At 44.2% G+C, this 21947-nt stretch overlaps 1 protein-coding gene and 1 long non-coding RNA gene across 3 annotated transcripts in view; both read left to right on the top strand.

Moving 5' to 3' along the window:
* The first annotated feature begins 4230 nt into the window (after positions 1-4230).
* Positions 4231-21947, top strand: part of Prkch (protein kinase C eta) — a 235609-nt gene continuing 217892 nt past the window's right edge. For both annotated transcript variants that reach the window (XM_048362542.1, XM_048362543.1), the window contains exon 1: positions 4231-4609. In XM_048362542.1, the coding sequence (XP_048218499.1) occupies positions 4247-4609 (363 nt within the window). In that variant the 5' untranslated portion in view covers positions 4231-4246. The remainder of the gene's footprint in view (positions 4610-21947) is intronic.
* LOC125363372 lies at positions 7554-8253 on the top strand. The gene is made up of 2 exons (XR_007213218.1): positions 7554-7596; positions 7678-8253. It is a non-coding gene; the product is annotated as an uncharacterized LOC125363372 (long non-coding RNA).

Genomic DNA, 21947 nt, shown 5'->3' on the forward strand with positions numbered 1-21947 from the left:
ATTACTATTACTATGATTATATGATTATTTCTTCTCCTTCCTCCTGCTTTTTTCTTCCCCCCTTCCTCTTCCTTCTTCCTCCTTTCTTCTCCTCCTTTCTCTTCCTTCCTCCTCTTTTTCCTTCTTTCTCCTTTTCCTCCTTTCTCTTCATCCTCTTTCCTCTTTCTCCTCCTGCCTCCCTTTTCTCCCCGCCCCCCCTTTTTTTTTGGTCATGGGGCTGAACTCTGGCCTGGGCACTGTCCCTGAACTCTTCAGCTTAAGGCTCTACCACTTTGAGAGCACCACTTCCAGTTTTCTGGTGGTTGATTGAGATAACAATCTCATGGCCTTTCCTGCCTTGGCTGGCTTTGAATGGTGATCCTCAGATCTCAGCCTCCTGAGTAACTAGGATTACAAATGTGTGCCACCAGTGCCTCGTTTCTTTCTCCTCTTTTGTGCTGAGTCTCCAACTCACATGCTCAAAATGATTCTCCTGGGGCTGGGAATATGTCCTAGTGGCAAGAGTGCTTGCTTCGTATACATGAAGTCCTGGGCTCAATTCCCCAGCACCACATATATAGAAAACGGCCAGAAGTGGCACTGTGGCTCAAGAGGTAGAGTGCTAGCCTTGAGCAAAAAGAAGCCTATTCTGAATGTTCTTCACCTACAATCCTCTACAGAAATGGCTCAAAGAGGACCAAGGGCTGGTTCATTACCAATATATCTGGCTGGGCTTTCATCCATGATTGACTTAATTTCATGGCCCTCAACAAGTTGGGAATTCTTTCCTGCTAAAACACATTTTCTCACTGCCTAGACACCATATCCTCTTGATTTTCCTCCTTCCTTCCTGGATGCTGTTTCTCTATTCCCTTTCCTGTTTCTCCTCCACTGATAAATGTTGGAGCTTCTGTCCTGGTTCATTTTTTTTCCTCATGCTACAATATCTTTCTATCTTTGCCTACAACAGAATTTCATCCAATAGTCTAGTTTCTATTTCTGTCTGTCTATCTCTGTCTGTTTGTCTGTCTTCTAGCCTACTGGTCTATCTGTCTACCTACCTACCTATCTACCTACCTTTGCTCCTACACCTATGTCTCTAGCCAAGACTACCCCCTTTGAGTGTCACAACCACCTTAGCCAATTGCCTTGTTTCAATTTCTACTTAAATGTAGCAAACATACATCAAACCTGACAAGTTTCAAATTGAACTCTTCATCTCCTCCCACAAATCTTTTTCCCCTGCAGTGTTTCTTAACTTCCAAATGGCTCCCCAATGCACATAACAGCTCTAAACCACATTCTGCAAGTCATTCTTGATAGTTCCTTTCTCCTCCTTATTTGCCTTCCCTTCAGTCCATACTCAAGACCTGTCCATTCCACCTCCCAAACATGTCTCAAATTCATCTATTTATCTTCATCTCCATCAACCATCACCTAAGTCCCAGTCATCATCTTCTCTTCTCACCTTTAAGCTTTGGTAAGAATCTCCTCACTGGTTTTGCCAGATTCATGATTATTTCCTTTTCATCCATCCACTGCACCGTTCCAGAAAGATCTTAAAACACATATCTCCTCCTGTCCTGGCTGAGTTTAACTGCCTTGTGGGGCTTCTAGTTGTCCATAAATAATGACCAAGACAATTTCCATGAATTTTTTTTTTTTTTTGGCCAGTCCTGGGCTGTGAACTCAGTGCCTGAGCACTGTCCCTGGCTTCTTTTTGCTCAAGGCTAGCACTCTGCCACTTGAGCCACAGCGCCACTTCTGGCCATTTTCTGTATATGTGGTGCTGAGGAATCGAACCCAGGGCCTCAAGTATACGAGGCAAGCACTCTTGCCACTAGGCCATATTCCCAGCCCCTCCATGAATTCTTAATGAGGTCAGTGTACCTATCTTTTAGGCTGATTCTATCCACTTACCTTGCTTTTTTGTTGTTCTTGCCAGTGGGACTTGAACTCAGGGCTTGGGCACTGTTCCTTAGTTTTGTCACTCAAGGCTAGCATTCTACCACCTGGACCACAACTCCATTTCTGGCTTTGGAGGTTAATTGGAGATAAGAGTTTCAGGACTTTCTTGCCTGAACTGGCTTTGAACTGTGATCTTCAGATCTCAACCCCCTGAGTGGCTAGGATTGCAGGCCTGAGCTATCACTGCCTGGCTCCACCCTCACCTTTCTTGTCTCCAAGCCACAGAGTTCGCTTTGCTTCCGATCAGGTGGAACCATCTTTTCTCTGAGGTACTCCAATCTGGTTCTTCCACTTCACTTCTTCACAACACTACCCTGATCACCTGTCCATATTCCACAGGTTCCTGGCACCTCAGACTTTTCCTTTGCTGTACCTGCCACATGTGTCCTCTTCTACTTGTAGTTTTTCCTTCCTGTAGGACTGTAATCCCCAGGAGGACAGGCACCCTGGTTGTCCTGCCCACTTCCATCCAATAGGGTGAAGATGGAGTGTCTGTTTTTCTCTTACTGGAACCCTGGGGCAGCAATGTCTCTGTTCATCATTTTGACAGTTTTCTTTCAATGCTAAAGCCCAACAGCAGCACATCTTCCAGTGGTTCCTAAAGCTAGAATCCAGCACTTGGTGGTACCAGACTGGGCCCAAATAATGGACTTGACCACTTTCCCAGGAGCACTCCTGCTAGACAGGTGCTGTCTGGGTGTTTGAGAGCATACTCTACAAGCCTGGCCTGAAGCTAAAGTGTTTTTAGCATGAGGCTGAATCCCTGCCCTGTTCTTTATGGAAGCTTTTGTGTTTCTAACACTCACCCTCGCCCACCATACTCACTATTGTCAGTTGTTTTTCTTACTGTAGTGTGCAGTTAATTACCGGGAAGGCCTCCATTCACTAGTGTGAAATGGTTGAGGACCTACTCAGAGTCCCAATTAGGACATTAGGAACAGGGGGCCAGACAGGAGTTGCTTCGCGAGAATCAGTATGGCAAGACACAGTGGCTTGAGAATGGCCTGGACTTTGTGGGAGACAAATTGATCGTGGCTGACCGTCAGAGAGGTAGTATGAAGTCGCGTGGAGAAGACCAAATGGTTCTCCTAAAGACAAAAAACTACAAGAGCCACGGGTGGGAAGGCCAGATGGCCTCCCACGTTGACAGCAATACCGAGTGGTCCTGAATGTTTTCTGCTTTCCCATGCAGGGTTGGGTGGGTCAGGAACCTCTCCTTTGGAGGACTTACTACATCTGCTCCTTGTCTGGTCTCCAGAAGAACCAACCCTTCCAGCTCTTTAGGCGAGGAGACACGCCTCTCCGAGGAAGGCGGAGGACAGGATTTCCTTCATTACTACAGCCCCTATTTCCCAAACAAAACAACTGAGTAATTATCTTCTGCAGGAAAGGCCCACAAACAGGCTGGGCTCAGGCTGAACCTGGGTTGAGCCACCCCTTGTAAAGCTTAGGGAAAAAGGAACCTCCCGCCATTCACCCGCCTCTGGCCAGTGTTCTCTCCTGGTCAGGGCCGGGGGACTGACGCACCCTCTTTGCCTTCCGGCCCTGTCTCCCGTGCCTCAGGTGTGTGCTCTGCGTGGGCTACAAATCCTTGATTTTTTTTGTTTTTTTTGGCTTGAGGCCGGGTGGTCCAGGCAAGGAGCAGGCAGTGTGCCGCGCGCTTGGGCTGGAGCGCGCGCATCGGGGAGCCCCGTCCCCGCGGACCCGGCAGGGCTGCGTCCGTGCCACGCCCCCAGGGTCTTCCAGACAGAGGATCCCGCACCGGCTGCGGTGAACTTGGTGCCTGGCGGGAGCGAGGATCCAGCCCGGGAGGCGGCGGCAGCGGCTTCCTGGTTTGCAGTTCACCGGGTGGGGGAGAGCGAGAGCCCGCGGAGGCGGGGGCAGGAGGAGAAGCCGGAGGAGGCGGGGAGGAGACGCTCGCGGCTGGGGCTAGCCGGACGGGTCGCTCCTGCTCTCCGGAGAGACGAGCTTCCCGGCCCTGGAGAAGCGGCGAGCCCCACGCGAGCCCCCGGGGAGCTCCGCGCCGAGGTCGAGAGGGCCGACCGGGCTTCCTTCGCCCTCGGGGGCGCTCGGAGCCCGGCTCCCCTCCTTTCCACCTCGAGAGGAAGAGTCGGAGGGAAGGAGGGGAGGGGAAGGTCCCGCGGAGACGGCGGAATGGCCGGTGCAGGGGGACTCGGGCGCTGCTTCCCCCCGGAGCTGCCCCCACGCCTGCCACGAGGGCTGCCCTGAGCCCGGGCCACCTGCTCTCCAGTTCGAACCCGCGCGGCGCCCCCGGGGCCCGGGCAGCGGCAGCGCCGGCATGTCGTCCGGCACCATGAAGTTCAATGGCTATTTGAGGGTCCGCATCGGCGAGGCCGTGGGGTTGCAGCCCACCCGCTGGTCCTTGCGCCACTCGCTCTTCAAGAAGGGACACCAGCTGCTGGATCCCTACCTGACGGTGAGCGTGGATCAGGTGCGCGTGGGCCAGACGAGTACCAAGCAGAAGACCAACAAACCCACGTACAACGAGGAGTTCTGCGCCAACGTCACGGACGGAGGCTCCCTGGAGCTGGCCGTCTTCCACGAGACGCCCCTGGGCTACGACCACTTCGTGGCCAACTGCACCCTGCAGTTCCAAGAGCTGTTACGCACGGCGGGCACCTCGGACACCTTCGAGGGCTGGGTGAGTAGCCGGTGATCTCTCTTTCCCTTCTGGGTCCAGTAGATCTCTTCTCTCTCCTTGCATTCTCCAAACTTGCGGGGTTTCCCGCGTTCCCTTCGCTCCGCAGCGGAGGGAATTCCCTCCAGACTTTGTCCTGTCCCAGGTGGCCGCAGGCCGGGCGACGCCCAGCGGTGGGTGTGTGCGGCAGGCGTGCGCAGGTGTGTCTCCCAAGATGCCAGTCTGGATGGGGTACCCTTAGTAGACCCAGGCTTTGCCTAGCCGGGAAGCTGAGCAGGAGCCGAGGGGGCCAGGGGGTTCGCTTCTCCTCTTCCCCTCCCCCCCCAAAAAACGTTGGATTGGGCGTCCCAACTCAGGGCCCTCGGGTTAACACCCAGAAAAAGGCAAGAAGGGGCGGTGGGAAAGTGACATGATTTGAACAAAGTGTTGTGAGCGCTTCCTAGGAGAAAGCCCTCACATTCTCGCGAGTATTATTCATAGTGTTTATGGATCCAGGTTGGTTGGGCCGCGCAGACGGGCACACGTGTTAGAGCATGCACACCCATTACATCCCAGAGGTATAGGCGCTTTCACTGGCAGGGATCAGTGTCTGGGTTGATCTGTGAGTGTTGAGGCAGGGTTTTTGTTTTGTAGCTGTTTTTGAGGTTTATCTGTGTTTTGCAACTAACTTCAAGCAGTATGAGCTGGTAAGCCTCGCATCCGCTTTTGGGACACTATTGGTCTGAGAAAAGAGGCAGCCAGGTTGTTGGTGCCCCCTCCCCCAGCACACCTGCTGATGCGTTTCTGGGCTATGGACATGTCACAGCGAGAAACTTCTCTCTGGCCTCTGCTTTTCCCATAGTTCCCGTGAGACAAAATTTCTGCTGTAAATAAAATCCCTAGCACGCTCAGCACAGGGCCAAAGGGCTTTTGTTTCTGTGTGCTCTCACTTTGTAGTGCAGGAGGTATCTGTCTCTCTTGGAGATGAAATGATAATTATAATGAACCAATCTGGTTTGGCAAAATGGAGCACAGGCTGTGAAGGCTCTGAAGAATTTCCTAATGGTTTAAGTTTTGGAAGAAGGCCGTTTTGAACTCAACATGTATTAGAAATCTGTAAGATTAACTTAAAATGATGGAGTCAGGTGGCTAATGACAAAGAGTCATTTAGGTATTTCATACTTTGGGGAAATGGATCATTTTCCCATGTGTTATGAAAAATCACAGACGGCTTGTGGAGCTAAGCTTTTCTTTTAAATAGAAGGGAAAGACTGCCAAGACTGTTTAACCTTAATCATCCAATTATATGGAGTGAATCTTTGTTGAAACTGTGGAATTTAGAAGTGAACTAGAAAGGAGTGGCTAAAAAACACTTTGTGAGTTACGGTTTATCCTAGATAAACTATAATCCTATATGAACAAGAAGTGAATGTAGGAATGTGCATGGACTTACTGAATTGGTGTCTGAATAAGATCTAGATTGGGCGAAGCTCTGGAGAGTCTAGATTCTAAATAAGGTGATATTGATTAGCTAACTATCATGACCAGCATGTTTGGCTAGAGAGATTGTCCCTTCTCACCCTTACTTAGTGTGAGTGAACAATTGAACTACCTGGGAACACTTAAAGATTCCCCGCTTTTAAGGAGTACAGGTAGGACTCTGGCTGTGGAACCTCAGCCTCAGGACTTACAGGCTCGTCAGGTGAATTCATACATTCAGTTTAGGGCCTCAGTGAAGGCTAAGTGATGAATACTGAAGAAGCTTATGAGTAGGTTGATAGTAGGCTACCTGACCAGGTGGGATGAATAAAGCTGTTTATTGATCTACTGTATTGATATTTACTGAATCAATAAAGATTTATATGTGATTTAACATTTCCAAATCTAAATTGTTCTGATTATACTTAGGTGTCTAATATAACCCACTGGTGGTGTTTTGGAAAACAAGATTGTTTAGTAGGACAGGGTAATTCATTTATGTTTTAATTTGTAGATCCTGAGTATTTGAAACTGAAGATGTAATGGAAGATAGAATGAGCAAATATTGTTGTTTTTGATAAGAAAATCATGTGTGTGTGTATGTATGTGTATGTGAGTGTCTATGCACGCCAGTACTGGGGCTTGAACTCCCGGCCTGGGCACTCTTAGAGTGTCAACCTTGAGCAAAAAAAACTACCACTTGAGCCACAGCTTTACTTCTGGCTTTTTGGAGAGTAATTGGACATAAAAGTCTCCTGACAAGGCTGGCTTCGAATCATGAGCCTCAGCTCTTAGCCTCCTAAGTAGCTAGGATTATAGGCAGGCATAAGCCATCCATACCAAGTAAGAAAATAATCTTAAAATAATGCTTGGAAATATATGAAATGCTTATTTTTAATTCTTTACAGATCACAAGGTACATTTGAAGTTGAGGATTATAGAAATACTTGTCTTTTGCAATATTACTTTAACATGTGTAGTTTATTAAGACAGTTACATGTGGAGAAATTGGGCTTATTCCATGATAAATTTGTTTTCTTGCCAGTGGAACTACAATTGCAGAGTTTTCCCAAATGTAGCAACTGAATTTTTGCTAGGTCACAAGATGATCTCTTTAGGTTTATTGTAAATCAGAAGATTTTTTAAATCTTTAGGCTAAACCAATAACTTGTTATGTTTCCTTGCTTAAACTTTTTTTCCCCCCTAAGTATTAACTAGGTAACCACCAACATTGGCCTTAGTGTAGGTTTATTGGTATTCTTAGCTAAGCTTGATGGGAGAAGGAGTTAGGTATATTTATGCAATATGCACATGCTAACAAGTATTGTAAGGAACCTCAGTCACAAAAAGCAAAAGCCACCACTTAAGAGGCCAAATTATGTATCTTTATTGGAGAGCCGGAGGACTGTGTGTGTGTGTGTGTGTGTGTGTGTGTGTGTGTATTTTTAATTATGGTGGATTCCTGTCTCAAAGACTAGCATCCCCCAATGCAGCTAGCACAAAGCTTACATAGGCCCAAACCACATAGATGTGTGGAATGAACACAAAAGTGATATACAGAAAGTTTTAAAAAATAAAAGTGTTCTCTCGTACTTTTTCTCTTAAAAAAAAAGTGTTATACATGAGCAAAGCAAATCAGATGAGGACACGTAAACCTAATAGAAAAGCAAAGCATCTAGGGAAACAATCAGGAAATCAAGAGCTAATTATCTAGGGGAAACATAGACCCAGTCTCCTTACTTCATAAGCATGGTGCTCGATGTGGAATAGACATTCAGATTTTTCTTTACTGACTGTATAAATATTACTTTATGCAATATACATAAACACAAGAAGTGGTTAAATACAACTAAAACATTTTCTTAAATGAGAACTCACCATATTAAATACTTAACTTAGAAAGGGAAACTGCAAACAAAAGTCCTAAGTTCCATCTTAAGAGTAAATTGAAGAGTAAATTGAATCATAGCAGAGAGAAGGAAATTATATGAAGTAGAAAACAGAAAAACAATAGAGGAAAAAAATCAACAAAACAGAAATCTGAGTTTTTGAAAAAAAAAAAGTACAATAAAATCTATAAACTTCAAGGCAGAATGACCAAGGGAGGAAGGAGAAGGGAAAGTCAGGCCACAAATTCCCAATATTAGGAATGAGAGAGGATGCATTAGTGTAGACCAAGCTGGTGTTCAGAAAGATAATAAGAGTATATTATAAGCAGTTTTTATGTCAGTAAACTGCACAATTTAAATCAAATGAACATATTCCTTAAGTAGCTTTGAGTCTATTAAACTAATTGAATTTGTAGTTAAAAAATTTGCCATGTGCCTTTGGCTCACACCTGTAATCCTAGCTACTCAAGATATTGAGATGTGAATATTGTGATCTGAAGCCAGCCTGGACAGGAAAGTCTGTGAGATTCTTATCTTCAGCTAACCACCAAAAAGCCTGAAATGGAGGTGTGACTTAAGCGATAAGGTGCTAGCCTTGAGCAAAAAGAATGAGCAAAAGTGGGAAAGGCTGAGTTCAATCCCCTGTTCCAGCATACGCACACGCGCGCGCGCACACACATATACACACACATTCCAATAGTAATGAGAAAAATACCCCACTTAAATATGGGTCACATATTTGAATAGGTCCCTTCATGGCAAAAAGCGCATTGTAATAGGCTCTAGATCATTAGTTATTAAGGAAATACAAATGAAAATTAAAAACTAGTATTGGCATGCTCCCACTGCAGAGGCTAAAATTAAGAAAACTAACCACAAGTCTTGATGAGGAAGAGGAGCCATGGAACTCTGACACACAATTTAGGAATGTCAAAATGTCAAATGCTAAAGTCATGTTGGAAATGAGTTGGAGAGTTTCTTAAAAGTTCAAGTGTATTCTTATTGTATGACTTGTATACCTGGAAGCACTTACCAAGAGAGATGAAACTATTCAAACTAAGACTTGTCTGTGAATGATCGCAGGAGCTTTACCTGAGATATAGTTTCTGAGTTAGAAACTCAAATGTCAGTGAATGGCAGGAATGCTTAAAGGAATTATCATGTATCCACAGCATAGACACACCCACACAGGACATGGATGAATCGCAAAGTAATTACCATGAGTGGAAAAAGACATCTCTCCTTACACCAAGAAAAGGAGTATATGAGCTGTGATTCCGCTCTTGCAAAATTCCAGGAAGTGAGGTGGGACCTATTAGTGACCAGAAGCACTTCAGTGGTTGTCTTGGAATAAAGAGGGATGGATTGCAAGAGCAGCACAAAGAAATAAGGAAGTTGGGGGATGATATTATTATTTTGATTATAATGATAGTTTCAGACATATGTAAATATGTCAAATTTATCCAGTAGTTCACTCTAAGTATGTGCATGTTATCATACAACAGTTATACCTCAAGGAAGCTATAGAGAAAGATGATAAGGATTTATCTTATTTTACTAAAAATGTTAAATAAGATTGAATATTGCATTGCCTTTTTTTATTTTTCTTTTTTGCGCCAATCCTAGGGCTTAAATGCAGGGCTTGGGAGCTGTCTCTGAGCTTCTCTGCTCAAGGCTAGTGCTTTACCAACTTGAGCCATACCTCAACTTTTAGCTTTTTAGGTGATTAATTAGAGATAAGAATCTCATGGACTTTCCTGCCTGGGCTGGCTTTAAACCACGATCCTCAGATCTCAACCTTCTTAGTACTAGGATTTTAAGTGTGAGCCAGTGGCACCTGGCTGTATTGCCTTTTTAATGAAGAAAATATTTACCAGGAAAAAACAAAAACCCAAAAGAAACATATTTATTAAATTAGCTTCTGAGTTTGAACACCATTCAATTTTTAAAAAATGATCTCTTTCTTTCTGCTTCTTGTAGAACTTGTTTCTTTTGCATAATTTCTTGGACTTTGAAGACTGACGTTTTCCTAAGTTCAAACTTTACTTCTTTCATGTATTTGCTTCAGATTCATGGACTTTCCAAATAGGACGGTTGCCTCATACTTAATGCCAAGCCTTGGGGACATGGTGGTGGGGGAGAGGGGACAGGAGGGGTGAGAGGCTGCGTCATGGAAAGACCTTGGCGCCCCCTCAGGAAGGAAGGACCTGCTTGGCGGTAGCCCAGGCTTTTTTCCTGTTCAACCCTCCTGAAGACATTCTGTTCTGTGCAGCCCTGGAGGGCTGCTTTCCTTCAGTTTCTCAGCAAGGTACCTGTTTTGTAGTCCTGTCAGGTAAAGCAGGCAGTTCCCCCTTGGCCTTCGTTGATTATCTTTTCCCCTGGATTCTTAGATCCAGGTGCCTAAATTTATAGCATCAGAATTCCCCCAGATTCTCTATCTAGTGGTTCATTCTTTATTGTACTTTGTGATGCAGTTATTCATTCTCAAGATTGATTTCCTCCTCCTCCTCCTCCTCCTCCTCCTCCTCCTCCTCCTCCTCCTCCTCCTCCTCCTCCTCCTCCTCCCCCCTCCTCCTCCTCCTCCTCCTCCTCCCCTCCCCCTCCCCCTCCCCCTCCCCCTCCCCCTCCCCCTCCTCCTCCTCCTCCTCCTCCCCCTCCTCCTCCCCCTCCTCCTCTCCTCTTCCTTCTCTTCTTCCATCACCATTTATTAAGGAGTGTCTAACAGTGTCTGATCAATTCACAGAATTTTAGGGGGAAAACATTTTAGCATCTCTCCAAAGGTCTAGTCCAGCATGTGTAAACTGTATTGTTTTGTAGTATCTACAGTTTTGCTGTGATTGGAAATTTTCAGTGGTGGATCTGGCTGCATGGTGCAGGCCATGGCTCTGATGTTTTCCTCATCAAGAACATTTTCCTAGCTGGGTGCTGATAGTGCACATCTGTAACCATAGCTACTCAGGAAGCTGAGATCTGAGGACCATAGTTCAAAGCCAGCTCAAGGAAGGAGAGTCCATGACATTCATATCTCCAGTTAACCACCAAAAAAGCCAGAAGTGGAGCTGTGGATTAAGTGGTAGAGTGGCAGCCTTGAGCAGAAAAAAGCTAAATGACAGTGTCCAAGCCCTGAGTTCAAGCCCCAGTACCAACACACACACACATACACACACACACACACACACACACACACACACAGGTTGTGTTATTATCTTGTCATCTTTCATTGGAGTCACCAAGATCTAAGATCATTTTGTGAATTCCTTTGTTTAGTGTGCTTTCTTCCTTTGAAGTGTACATACTTGGAACTCAGGGACACCTCCTCCCCTCCCCCAGACATTGCTCTAGTTCCAGTACTGTGAGCCATGCCTGGTACATGGCACTAAATATTTTCATTTAGGGTATAGGTAACTTTGAGAACATCTTTGCTTAAATATTTTTTAAAATTAGGGCTGGCACTTTTGGGCATCTACCCAAAAGACCACAAACAAGAACACACTAAAGCCACTAGCACAACAATGTTCATTGCAGCACAATTTGTCATAGCTAGAATATGGAACCATCCCAAATGCCCCTCAGTAGATGAATGGATCAGGAAAATGTGGTACATATACACAATAGAATTTTATGCCTCTATCAGAAAAAATGACATTGCCCCTTTTATAAGGAAATGGAAGGACTTGGAAAACATTACACTAAGTGAAGTGAGCCAGACCCAAAGAAACATGGACTCTATGGTCTCCCTCATAGGGAATAATTAGCACAGGTTTAGGCTAGTCACAGCAGAGGATCACAAGAGCCCAATAGCTATACCCTTATGAACACATAAGATGATGCTAGGTGAAATGAACTCCATGTTATGGAAACGATTATTATATCACTGTTGTAATTACTTTCAACATGCGATGTGAAACCATAGCTTCTATTATTGATGATCCTCTTGTAGCCCCTTCCTGTGGTTGTACCTGCACTATCACTGTATCTTACATGAGTACACTGGAAACCGTGTAGACTGGTATTAGAAATAGGAAACTGAAAGGGAATACCAAAATCGAGAGACACAGGGTAAAAAGACAAATGACTACAAAAGCAATATTTGCAAAACGGTTTAGTGTAAATCAACTGAACAACTCATGGGGGGAAAGGGGGAGGGGGGAATGAGGTAGGAGGTAACAAATAGTACAAGAAATGTATCCAATGCCTAACGTATGAAACTCGTGTTAAAGTGCTTGCCTCGCATACATGAAGCCCTGGTTTCGATTCCTCAGAACCACATATATAGAAAAATCCAGAAGTGGTACTGTGGCTCAAGTGGAAGAGTGCTAGCGTTGAGCAAAATGAAGCCAAGGACAGTGCTCAGGCTCTGAGTTGAAGATACTGCCCCATTCATAAGGAAATGGAAGGACTTGGAAAAAATCATACAAAGTGAAGTGACCCAGACCCAAAGAAACATAAACCCTATAGTTTCCCTCCTAGGGAATAATTAGTACATATCTAGGGAAGAGCACAACAGCTTAATAGCTATGCCCATATGAACACATAAGATGCTAAGTGAAATGAACTCCATGTTATGGAAATAGGTGGTATATCATTGCTGTAGTTAATTTCAACATACCTAGTGAAACTATAACTTTTGTTCTCTCATATTCCCTTCCTGTGGTTTTACTCCTGCTATTACTGTAACTGATCTTAGTACCCTAGATAATGTATAGTCGTGTATTGGAACGAGTGCAAGGAAAGGGAATACCAAAAATGAGAGACAAAGGATAAAAAGACAAACCATTGAAAAAGCGATACTTACAAAACCTACTGGTGTAAACTAACTGTACAACTCATGGAGGGAAGGGAACTGGGGAGGGGGGAGATGGGAGAAAATGAGGGAGGAGGTAACAAGTTGGATAAGTAATATACTTGCCTTACATGTAAAACTGTAACCCCTCTGTACCTCACTTTGACAATAAATAAGAAGGAAAAATAAAGTCATAATTGCAAAAATAAGAAAAAATATTTTTAAAATTAATTTTATTTACTTATTTATTTGTGTTTATATGGTACAATGGAATTGAACCTAGGGCCTCATGCATGCTAGGCAAGCACTCTACCAGTAAGCTACATTCCTATTCCCATTTGCTCAAACATTTTAGTAATCTTTCTAGAGGAAATAAATAAGCTGGGTGCCAGTTTCCCACCCTATACCTAGTTTATTCTCAAGACTGAATGGGAAGATCGTAGTTTGAGGCCAAAGTAGGCAAAAGAAAAAAAAAAAAGATTCCCTTTCAACTCATCAGTCGCCTGCTGTCCTGAGCTGCATGGGAGACCGGAAGGATCAAAGTGCCAGGCCAGGGTGGGCAGAAACTTTTTTGAGACTCCATCCCAATGGAGGGAAGCAGGATGCAGTAGCACATGTCTGTGATCTCAGAAATGATGAGAAGCCTGAAACAGGTGGATCATGATCCAGGTGCATACGGGCAGGAAGTGAGACCCTATGTCAACTATAACCTGCAACCACCACCACAACCCCCCCCCCCAACAAAACAAAACAAAAGAGAAAACTGGGATGGAAGCATGATTCTGTGGTAGGGTAGTCACTCACCAAGTGTGAAGTCTGAGTTCAAATCCTAGTACTATATTCCCCCAAGATGAAATAATTGGAAGCAACCGTCATCACAGAATTTCTCTCTTAGTTTTACTATTTAATTAACTTTTTAGACAGAAAAGAAGTTTGTTGCAAAGAGAAAGATGTAGCTGCCCATGGAGGTAGATGAGGACCGGAACCAGTGACCCAGAATTTCCCTTTTAAATCAATCAATGACATTCCAATATGTGCTTGAAAGACTGAGTAGCTTTTTCTGCCCTTTGATTATAGTAATAGATTGAAAGCCCCATGGGTAGAAAATCCCTGCTTTTCAAAAAACAAATTGCTATTATTTTAAACCTATAATACATGCTAAATTGCTTTGGTTATAATTTTTGAGCCTGCTAGGAAGTTTGATGCAGAAGCTATCAATGCTCATTTAAAAGTTGTTTTCCAACCTTGGGGAGCAGTGAGGTTGGTGGATGGGGTGTGCATCTCATTATCTCAGCAACTCTTTGTAGGGTTGGGTATCTGGAGAGTGTCTGAAATGTGATTAGTGGTGTAGTAAGAGCACAGCCCATTTTTATGAGATGGGTAGTGTTTACATAGGGTACAGCTGGTACCTTGACTTTCCCAGCCTCTTTTTCTGTGCTATAAAACAGTTGATAGGCCAGTTTTCTAGAATCCTGTGTCTGTAATCCTAGCTACTCAGGAGGCTGAGATCTGAGGATCACAGTTCAAATCCAGCCTAGGTAGGCAAATCAGAGTGACTCTATCTCCAGTTAACCAGCAAGAAGCTGGAAGGAGAGGTCTGGCTGAAGGCCCAGAGTGTGTACTGGTACACACACACACACACACACACACACACACACACACACACACACACACAGAGAGAGAGAGAGAGAGAGAGAGAGAGAGAGAGAAAGAGATAGAAATACCTCATGTCAGCCAAGTAATGATTTCTTAGCTCCATTTAATTAGAATGTGGTCAAAATGAGGCCTGAGTGGAAAGAGCTGGGATCCCTGCTTCACACTCTTATCATTCCTGTATCTTATCATTACTGTGTCTTATCATTCCAGGATTGTCAAAACTGATAGTCACTCCCCTACCTAAAATCCCTTCTGTGCTTCATTGTACCCAGAACACAAGCTGATAAGTCAGTGCTTTGTGGCTTTCCTTATTTTTCAAATGAAGTCTCACTTGTGTGCCCAGGTAACCTGCATCTGTCATGACAGATGTGAAACATCATGCTCACCTTATTATTAATTGAGATATGGGGGCTTGTGACCATTTTGCTTGGTCTGACCTTGAACCACAATCTTCCATTATCTCAGCTGCTTAAGGAGTTAGGATTATTGGCGTAAGCTACCTTGCTTAGGGCTATTCCACCTTTTTATCTGAAGTGCGAATCAGCTTTTTTTTTTTTTTTTTTTGCCAATCCTAGGGTTTGAGCTCAGCACCTGAGCACTGTCCCTGACTTTGTTTTTGCTCAAGGCTAGCACTCTACCACTTCCTGCTTTTTCTCTTTATGTGGTACTGAGGAATCAAACCCAGGGCTTCAAGCTAGCATTCTAGGCAAGCAATCTACCACTAAGCCACATTCCCAGCCCAATAGCATTCTTCAGGCATTGAACGTGTAGTGTGGACCTGGAGATCTAAGTGGATAAAACAGGCAGGCCCATTTCTTCCTAGGTCTTCTAGTTAGTTCCAAGGGGGATAGTTTAGGGACAGGAAGGAACAAAAGCAGCCTGGAAATTATCGAAGTGGTCAGATGCGTGTAAGCAACTGGTTTGGGAGAGCAAGACCATCTTCCTAGAGGGAAGGAAGACAGCTGATTTTCTTCCCCTTCTGGTACTGGGGTTTGAACTCAGGGCCTGATGCTCTCCCTTAGCTTTTTGCTCAAGGATGTGCCACTTCTGGCATTTTTCTGATTAATTGAAATGAAAAGTCTCAGATTTGTCTGCCTGGGCGGCTTTGAATGACGATGTTCCGACCTCAGTTTCCTGAGTAGCTAGGATGACAGGTGTGAGCTACCAGTGAAAAAGCTGATTTCCAAGGCTCTGTCATACATAGAACCACAGCCCTCTTCACTTGGATGATTGAAAAACGTGTTCTGAAAAGGATTGGAACTTCTGACCTGATGCTATTATCCAGAGAGAGACACACAACACACAGGTGCCCTTCCAAAGGAAGATTCTGAGCCACAGAGGCATTTCTATCTTTGGAAAGATTGGGAGGGAAGTAAGCTTTTTTTTTTTTAATGTCTGTGAACACATAATGGACAGTTTTTTGAAGAAAGTAATTAATGCCATACTTGAACCATCAGATACCTCAATTTTGTCCTGGTCATAAAAGAATCATAGTTGGTGAGCAGGAAGATCATCTAGCTTAGAACCAAAAAGGCTGGCAGCCTGTGGGCCCTCAGATGACCCGTGGGTATATTCATTGGTCACAAATGGGTTTAACGTTGCAACAGAAGTTATTTAAGGGCTGTGTTTGCCACAGACCCCACCACTCCCTGTTAGGAAAGCAACCCTTTGACTCATCACCTTCCTGATCCTGGATGGTTTTTGAATTTGTAACACCATAGCCCAAGCCTTTCATTTCAGAATGTGGGAACCAAAGCTTGGGCCCAAGCATTGCTGTGGCACTGGCTCACAGGAAGTGTGTGTGACACACAGCTCCTCATATTTAATATAGAATATTATGACTATAAAAATGTAGATATGCTTTATTTAGTTTTTGTGTTGGTCTTGGGGCTTGAACTTAGGGTCTGGGTACTGTCTCTTGAGTATTTTCACTCAATGCTAGAGTTCTACTAGTTGAACTACAATTCTGCTTCTGGCTTTTTGGTACTTAATTGGAGCCAAGAGTCTTGTAGACTTTCCTTCTGGGGCTGGCTTGGAACCACAATCTTCTGATCTCAGCTTCCTGAATAGTTAGGATTAAAGACATAAGCCATGGGCACCCAGCCAGATCCACTTTAGGTTTATCTAGAAATGTATTCATTTATAAATGCAGTAGTTTCAATGTACATTTATTGAAACAGTTATTTAAATATACATATTGTGTCTTGTAATTCCTGAGAGAGATGGCTTTTTAGTATCTAAACGGGAAGTTAACTGCAAATTAATGATATTAACTATTGATATGATACTGATAGAATCTACTAATATCATAAATTAGTATGATACTAACAGGATTAACTACCCCATTTAGAAGGCTTCCCACTACATTTTATTTATTTACTTAGCCTAGGTGCTGTCTCTTAGCTTTTTTTGCTCAAGGCTAGCTCTCTACCACTTGAGCCACAGTTCTACTTTTTTTGTTGTTGTTGGTCGTGGGGCTTAAACTCTGGGCTTGGACAGTGTCCCTGAGCTCTTCAGCTCAAGGCTAGCACTCTATCCCTTGAGCCACAGTGCCACTTCCCGTTTTCTGGTGGTTAATTGGAGATAAGAGTCTCTTGAACTTTTCTGCCTGGCAGACTTTGAACCTCGATTCTCAGATCTCAGCCACCTGAGTAGCTAGGATTACAGGCATGAACCACTGGCACTTGTCTTCTTACTACATTTTATCTTTTTTGGGGGGTAGGGATAAGGGGTGTTGAGGATCAAACCCAGGGCCCCATCCATATTTAGCTAGTACCTCTGTTGTGTTTCTGTATGTACATTGTAGCACTGTATGACTGCTATACTGCAAGGAAAATATGACAGTTGGGTTCAGATGTGTAGCCTTGTCTGGGATCTTAGGCAAGCCTTCTCTTAGGAGAGTGTCAATTCTCTGGCTTATATTAGGAGGGGGACTCTGAGGACCTTTCCATCGCTAAAGCCTCAGCCTCCATGTTCTAGGTATTACATCATTCCTGCCCTTTTGGAATAACTGGTTTGTCTTTAAGCAGTTAAAATGAATTATGCCTTATCAAAGCTAGTAACTCCTGAGAATTAAATTGGTTCAAGTTTAAATTGCTTGGGCTTGGAAAAGATTTAGCTCATGTTCAAGTGACTTGTGCAGAGTTGACAGTGATGTTGGCATTGGCTCCTTGGCATAGAAACAGCCATAAGCAAATATAGTGAGTCCTCATCACAAGCAATGCTATTTTATTTCTTAATTTACACTAATGCATTCTCTGTTGTGTGGGATCATTCATGGTAAGTTATGTCCCTGTTCCCTGGTGTCAGAGAAAGACTGTGAGTCCCAGAGGTGAAGCTTTTGCTAGAAGCCTCTCATTAGGGTAGTAATTAAAGCTTTGTAGTCCCCACTCATCTATGGGTACCTGTCTATATATCCACCCTAGGTGATGACAAATGCAGGAAATCACTTGGAGGACAGATGTTTTAATAAGATGGAGGAATGAGCCCAGGGCTATTGGCTATTGTAGGGCTTAAGTGGTATAATGAAGAGTTGTATGAGGCAGGAAGTTCTTGTTGGGAATCATGTTGTATGTGGAAAACCTTATTAAGATTTGTAAGTCAGAGTGTTTCTGTAGTGCCAGTAAGTGACACAGCTTTTTCAGTAGAAAGACCACTTACTCTAAGAATCGCCATCAGTGCCTATGTCACATGCTGCCTTCTTGAAAATTCCTTTGGTTACCACGACACAACATTGAGCTCACAGAGCGAGAAATGCTTAGAGGTTACCAATGGTGTTTTGTTTGTGCTTATGATGCTTGTTCTTATGGTAAGAAGTGAAGAAATCAACTGAGGGTAGATTCATGGTTAACATGAGCCCCTCATAATTGCATTGGTAAAACAAGTCCTTTGAGGTGCATGTGAGCCTGCTCTGTATCCAGTCCTATATCCCTGATGCCACACCTAGGCCTTGTTTTCCCAGTGCCTAAATCAAAGCTGCTCTTTCATTTGTAAATTGTTTTATTTCTCATACTCTCATAGAACAGTCTCTGCATCTTTCTTGTAGCATTCAAATATGGCACAGTGGCTGGGTGCCAGTGGCTCATGCCTGTAATTCTAACTTCTCAGGAGATTGAGATCTGAGGATTGTGGTTCAAAGCCAGCCCAGGCACGAAAGTCTATGCAATGTTTACCACCAATTGGCCACCTAAAATCCAGAAGTTGAGCTGTGTCTTAAGTGGTAGGGTACTAGCTTTGATCACAGAAGTTCAAAGACAGTGCCCAGGCCCTGAGTTCAAGCCCCAGGACTGGTATAAGAGTGAGATTGAGGGGGTAGAGGGAGGAGGTATAAACTTGAAGGACAAAGTTGTGCTTTTAAAAAATGTGTTCTCAGGGGCTGGGGATATGGCCTAGTGGCAAGAGTGCTTGCCTCGTATACTTGAAGCCCTCGGTTCGATTCCCCAGCATCACAGATACAGAAAATGGCCAGAAGTGGCGCTGTGACTCAAGTGGCAGAGTGCTAGCCTTGAGCAAAAAGAAGCCAGGGACAGTGCTCAGGCCCTGAGTCCAAGGCCCAGGACTGGCCAAAAAAAAAAAAATAAATAAAAAAATAAAAATGTGTTCTCAGTTCTGACTTCAGGTGAAATCTACTAGATGATGACCCATTTTCAGGTCTATTTGGTTGTGTTATTTGGGTATTTTTAAAAGCCTATATATTTTTTTTCTTTTTTAGAGAGGGTTCTTTGAGGTTTGCAATAGATGAAAAGTTAAAAAAAAAAGAAAGAAAAAATGAACTAGGACAGTTTGAGTGACTGTGGCTTGGTACTTCTGAAAGTATGAACTTTTCCCCTGTAAAATAAGATCAGGTTTGTCCTGTAAACTTTTTCTTAAAACATTTGCCCGCTCCACTCCCCCCCATCCCCACCCCCGCCCCAACTCAGGGCCTACAATGATGTGCTGTCCCTGAGCGTGCCTGCCCACCCCCCCCCCCCCCCCCCCCCGCCAAGGCTAGCATTCTGCCACTTAAGCCACTGCTCCATTTGTTGTTTTTATTTTTGTAGTTTATGGAAGATAAGAGCTCAGGGACTTTCCTGCCTGGTCTGGCTTCAAACTGTGTCCTCGGCTCTGAGCCTCCTGAGTAGCGAGGATTACAGGCGTGAGCTACCGGTGTCCAGCCATTTGCCCTCTTTTTAAGCTTTAAGGGGCATCATGACACATGTCTCTGTGAGTCCAGGACAAAAGGGTAACACAGGATCTGATTCTGGGTTCCTCTGAACATTTGAATCTGGTCCTTGTATGGCCTGAGTCACTTTTCTCTTGGCATTTTTTTTTTTTTCTGGTCTTCTGTTGAATTCCAGTTCATTTCCGTGACCCATGGGCCAGCTCCTGTTGATGGTGGAAATGGAGCAAAATGGAGAGCACCCAGAGAGCAGCTCCTAGCTCAGTGAAGGTTAAAGCTGGAGCCAGGTCTCTGGATGTGGTGGAGGCCGTGTGAGAGCTGTCCCATTGTTCTGTTCATGGGTGTTCACTGAATACTTACTGTGTGCCAGGCTGTTTTAAGTGTTCACATAGGGCAGAGAACATAGGACTCAGCATTGTGATCCTCATAAACACCCATGTGGGGAAAGGTCAGTAACAAGCAAGAAAGCAAATGGTTAAGAAAATAACAACTGCTGCATAGATGCTAAGTGGGGCATTTAAAGTGGGCGCTGGGGGCTCACTCCTATAATCCTAGCTACTCAGGAAGCTGAGATCTGAGGATTGTGGTTTGAAGCTAGCCTGGACAGGAAGGTCCATGAGACTCTTATTTCCAGTTAACCACCAGAAAACCAGAAGTGGGACTGTGACTCAAAGTGGTAGAGCTCCAGCCTTGAGCATAATAGCTCAGGGACAGCATCCAGGCTCTGAGTTCAAGTCCCATGACCACATGAAAATATGTGTCAGTAAGGCCAGGTGGCTGCACATGAAGGTCCAGAGAAACCATGACCCAGTGATAAGAAACAAATAATTGAGAAAATTAGAGAAAGGGTGCCCATGCAGAAGGGAGATGGCTCAGGCAAAGGTGCTGGGAGCACAGATGAGCTTGGAATATGGAAAAACAAGTCCAAGGTGGCCCAAAGAGGGTAGGCCTGGTGTCCAAGCTCTACAGGTTCACGGACTTATGACCGGTGCACCCCTTCATCTCTATGAGCCCTCTGCCCCTGGAAATAGTGCTAACATTAGCTACCTTTAGGCTTGAGGTCAACCTCAGATGCCATATATTAAACATGCTTACCATAAAATAGATCCTTAAGAAATGACAGATTTTTCCCCCCTGCCAGACCTGGGGCTTGGACTCAGGGCCTGAGCACTGTCCCTGGCTTCTTTTTTGCTCAGGGCTAGCATGTTACCCCTTGGCTTCATGTATAGGAGGCAAGCACTCTTGCCACTAGGCCATATTCCAAGCCCCTCTTTTTTCTTTTTCCCTCCCTCCCTCCCTCCCTCCCTTCCTCCCTTCCTTCCTTCCTTCCTTCCTTCCTTCCTTCCTTCCTTCCTTCCTTCCTTCCTTCCTTCCTTCCTTCCTTTTTAAAACATTCAGACAGTCTACCCCTTGAGCCATTCTCCTAGCCTGTTTGCTTTTTAGTCCATTTTTCATGTAGGGTCTCATGCTTTTCTTCAGGTCAGCCTAGGACCACAGTCCTCTTCCCTCTATGTATTCTTGAATAGCTGGGATTATACATGTGAACTACTATGCCTAGCTTGTTTTTGAGATAGCATCTCACTTAACTTTTTTGTCTGATCTAAATTCAAGTGATGATCCTTCTGTCTCTGCCTCCTGAATATCTAGAATTAATAGGGCTATATTACCATGACTGGCTTACTTTAGTTGGTTGTAATTTCCTGAGGAAATGAGTAAGTTGACTGTTCTTCTGAAAAAGAATCACACTGGCTAAGGAAAGTTACTCCTGAGGTCACTTTTCAGTCATTAACACTTTAGGGTGGTGGTGAGGGAACTTCCCAGGATCAGGGAGGGTGTAATCTTGGGGTACCCTCTAAGTGATATCTCAGAGGCATCTGTTTATCTCCTCACATCAGCACTGTGATGTCTGAAGACTGAATTGGGAAAGGAAACAGACCAAAGTTTATGACAGGTTTCTGAATTTCTGAAATATTTGTTTTCTTTGGACTCACATGTATTCATGGAAAGTTTTAATAAGTTAGTGGGATAGGGTAGGTCAGTGGGACAATGGATAGGGCTCTCAGTGTTTTGTTTTACAAAATGATAAGTGTAAGCGTGAGAATTAGTAAGCATGGTACCATCTGTCCAAGGAATTTAAGACCCTATTGAGGATAAATTGATGCAGTTTATTTTAGCGTATTTAGCTTCATTGACTCTGTTGACTATAGCTTTAGGAACTAAATCATGATATTTCACCTTAATAATTTTGGATCACGTCTCCCTGAGTATTGCCTTTTTGTTTTTGCCAGTCCTAGGACTTGAACTCAGGGCCTGAGTGCTGTCTCTGAGCTTCTTTGTACTCAAGGTTAATGCTCTACCAGTTGAGCCACAGCACCACTTTTGGCTTTTTCTGAGTAG

The sequence above is a fragment of the Perognathus longimembris genome, chromosome 14, assembly GCF_023159225.1.
Source record: "Perognathus longimembris pacificus isolate PPM17 chromosome 14, ASM2315922v1, whole genome shotgun sequence".
Taxonomy (NCBI): Eukaryota; Metazoa; Chordata; class Mammalia; order Rodentia; family Heteromyidae; genus Perognathus; species Perognathus longimembris.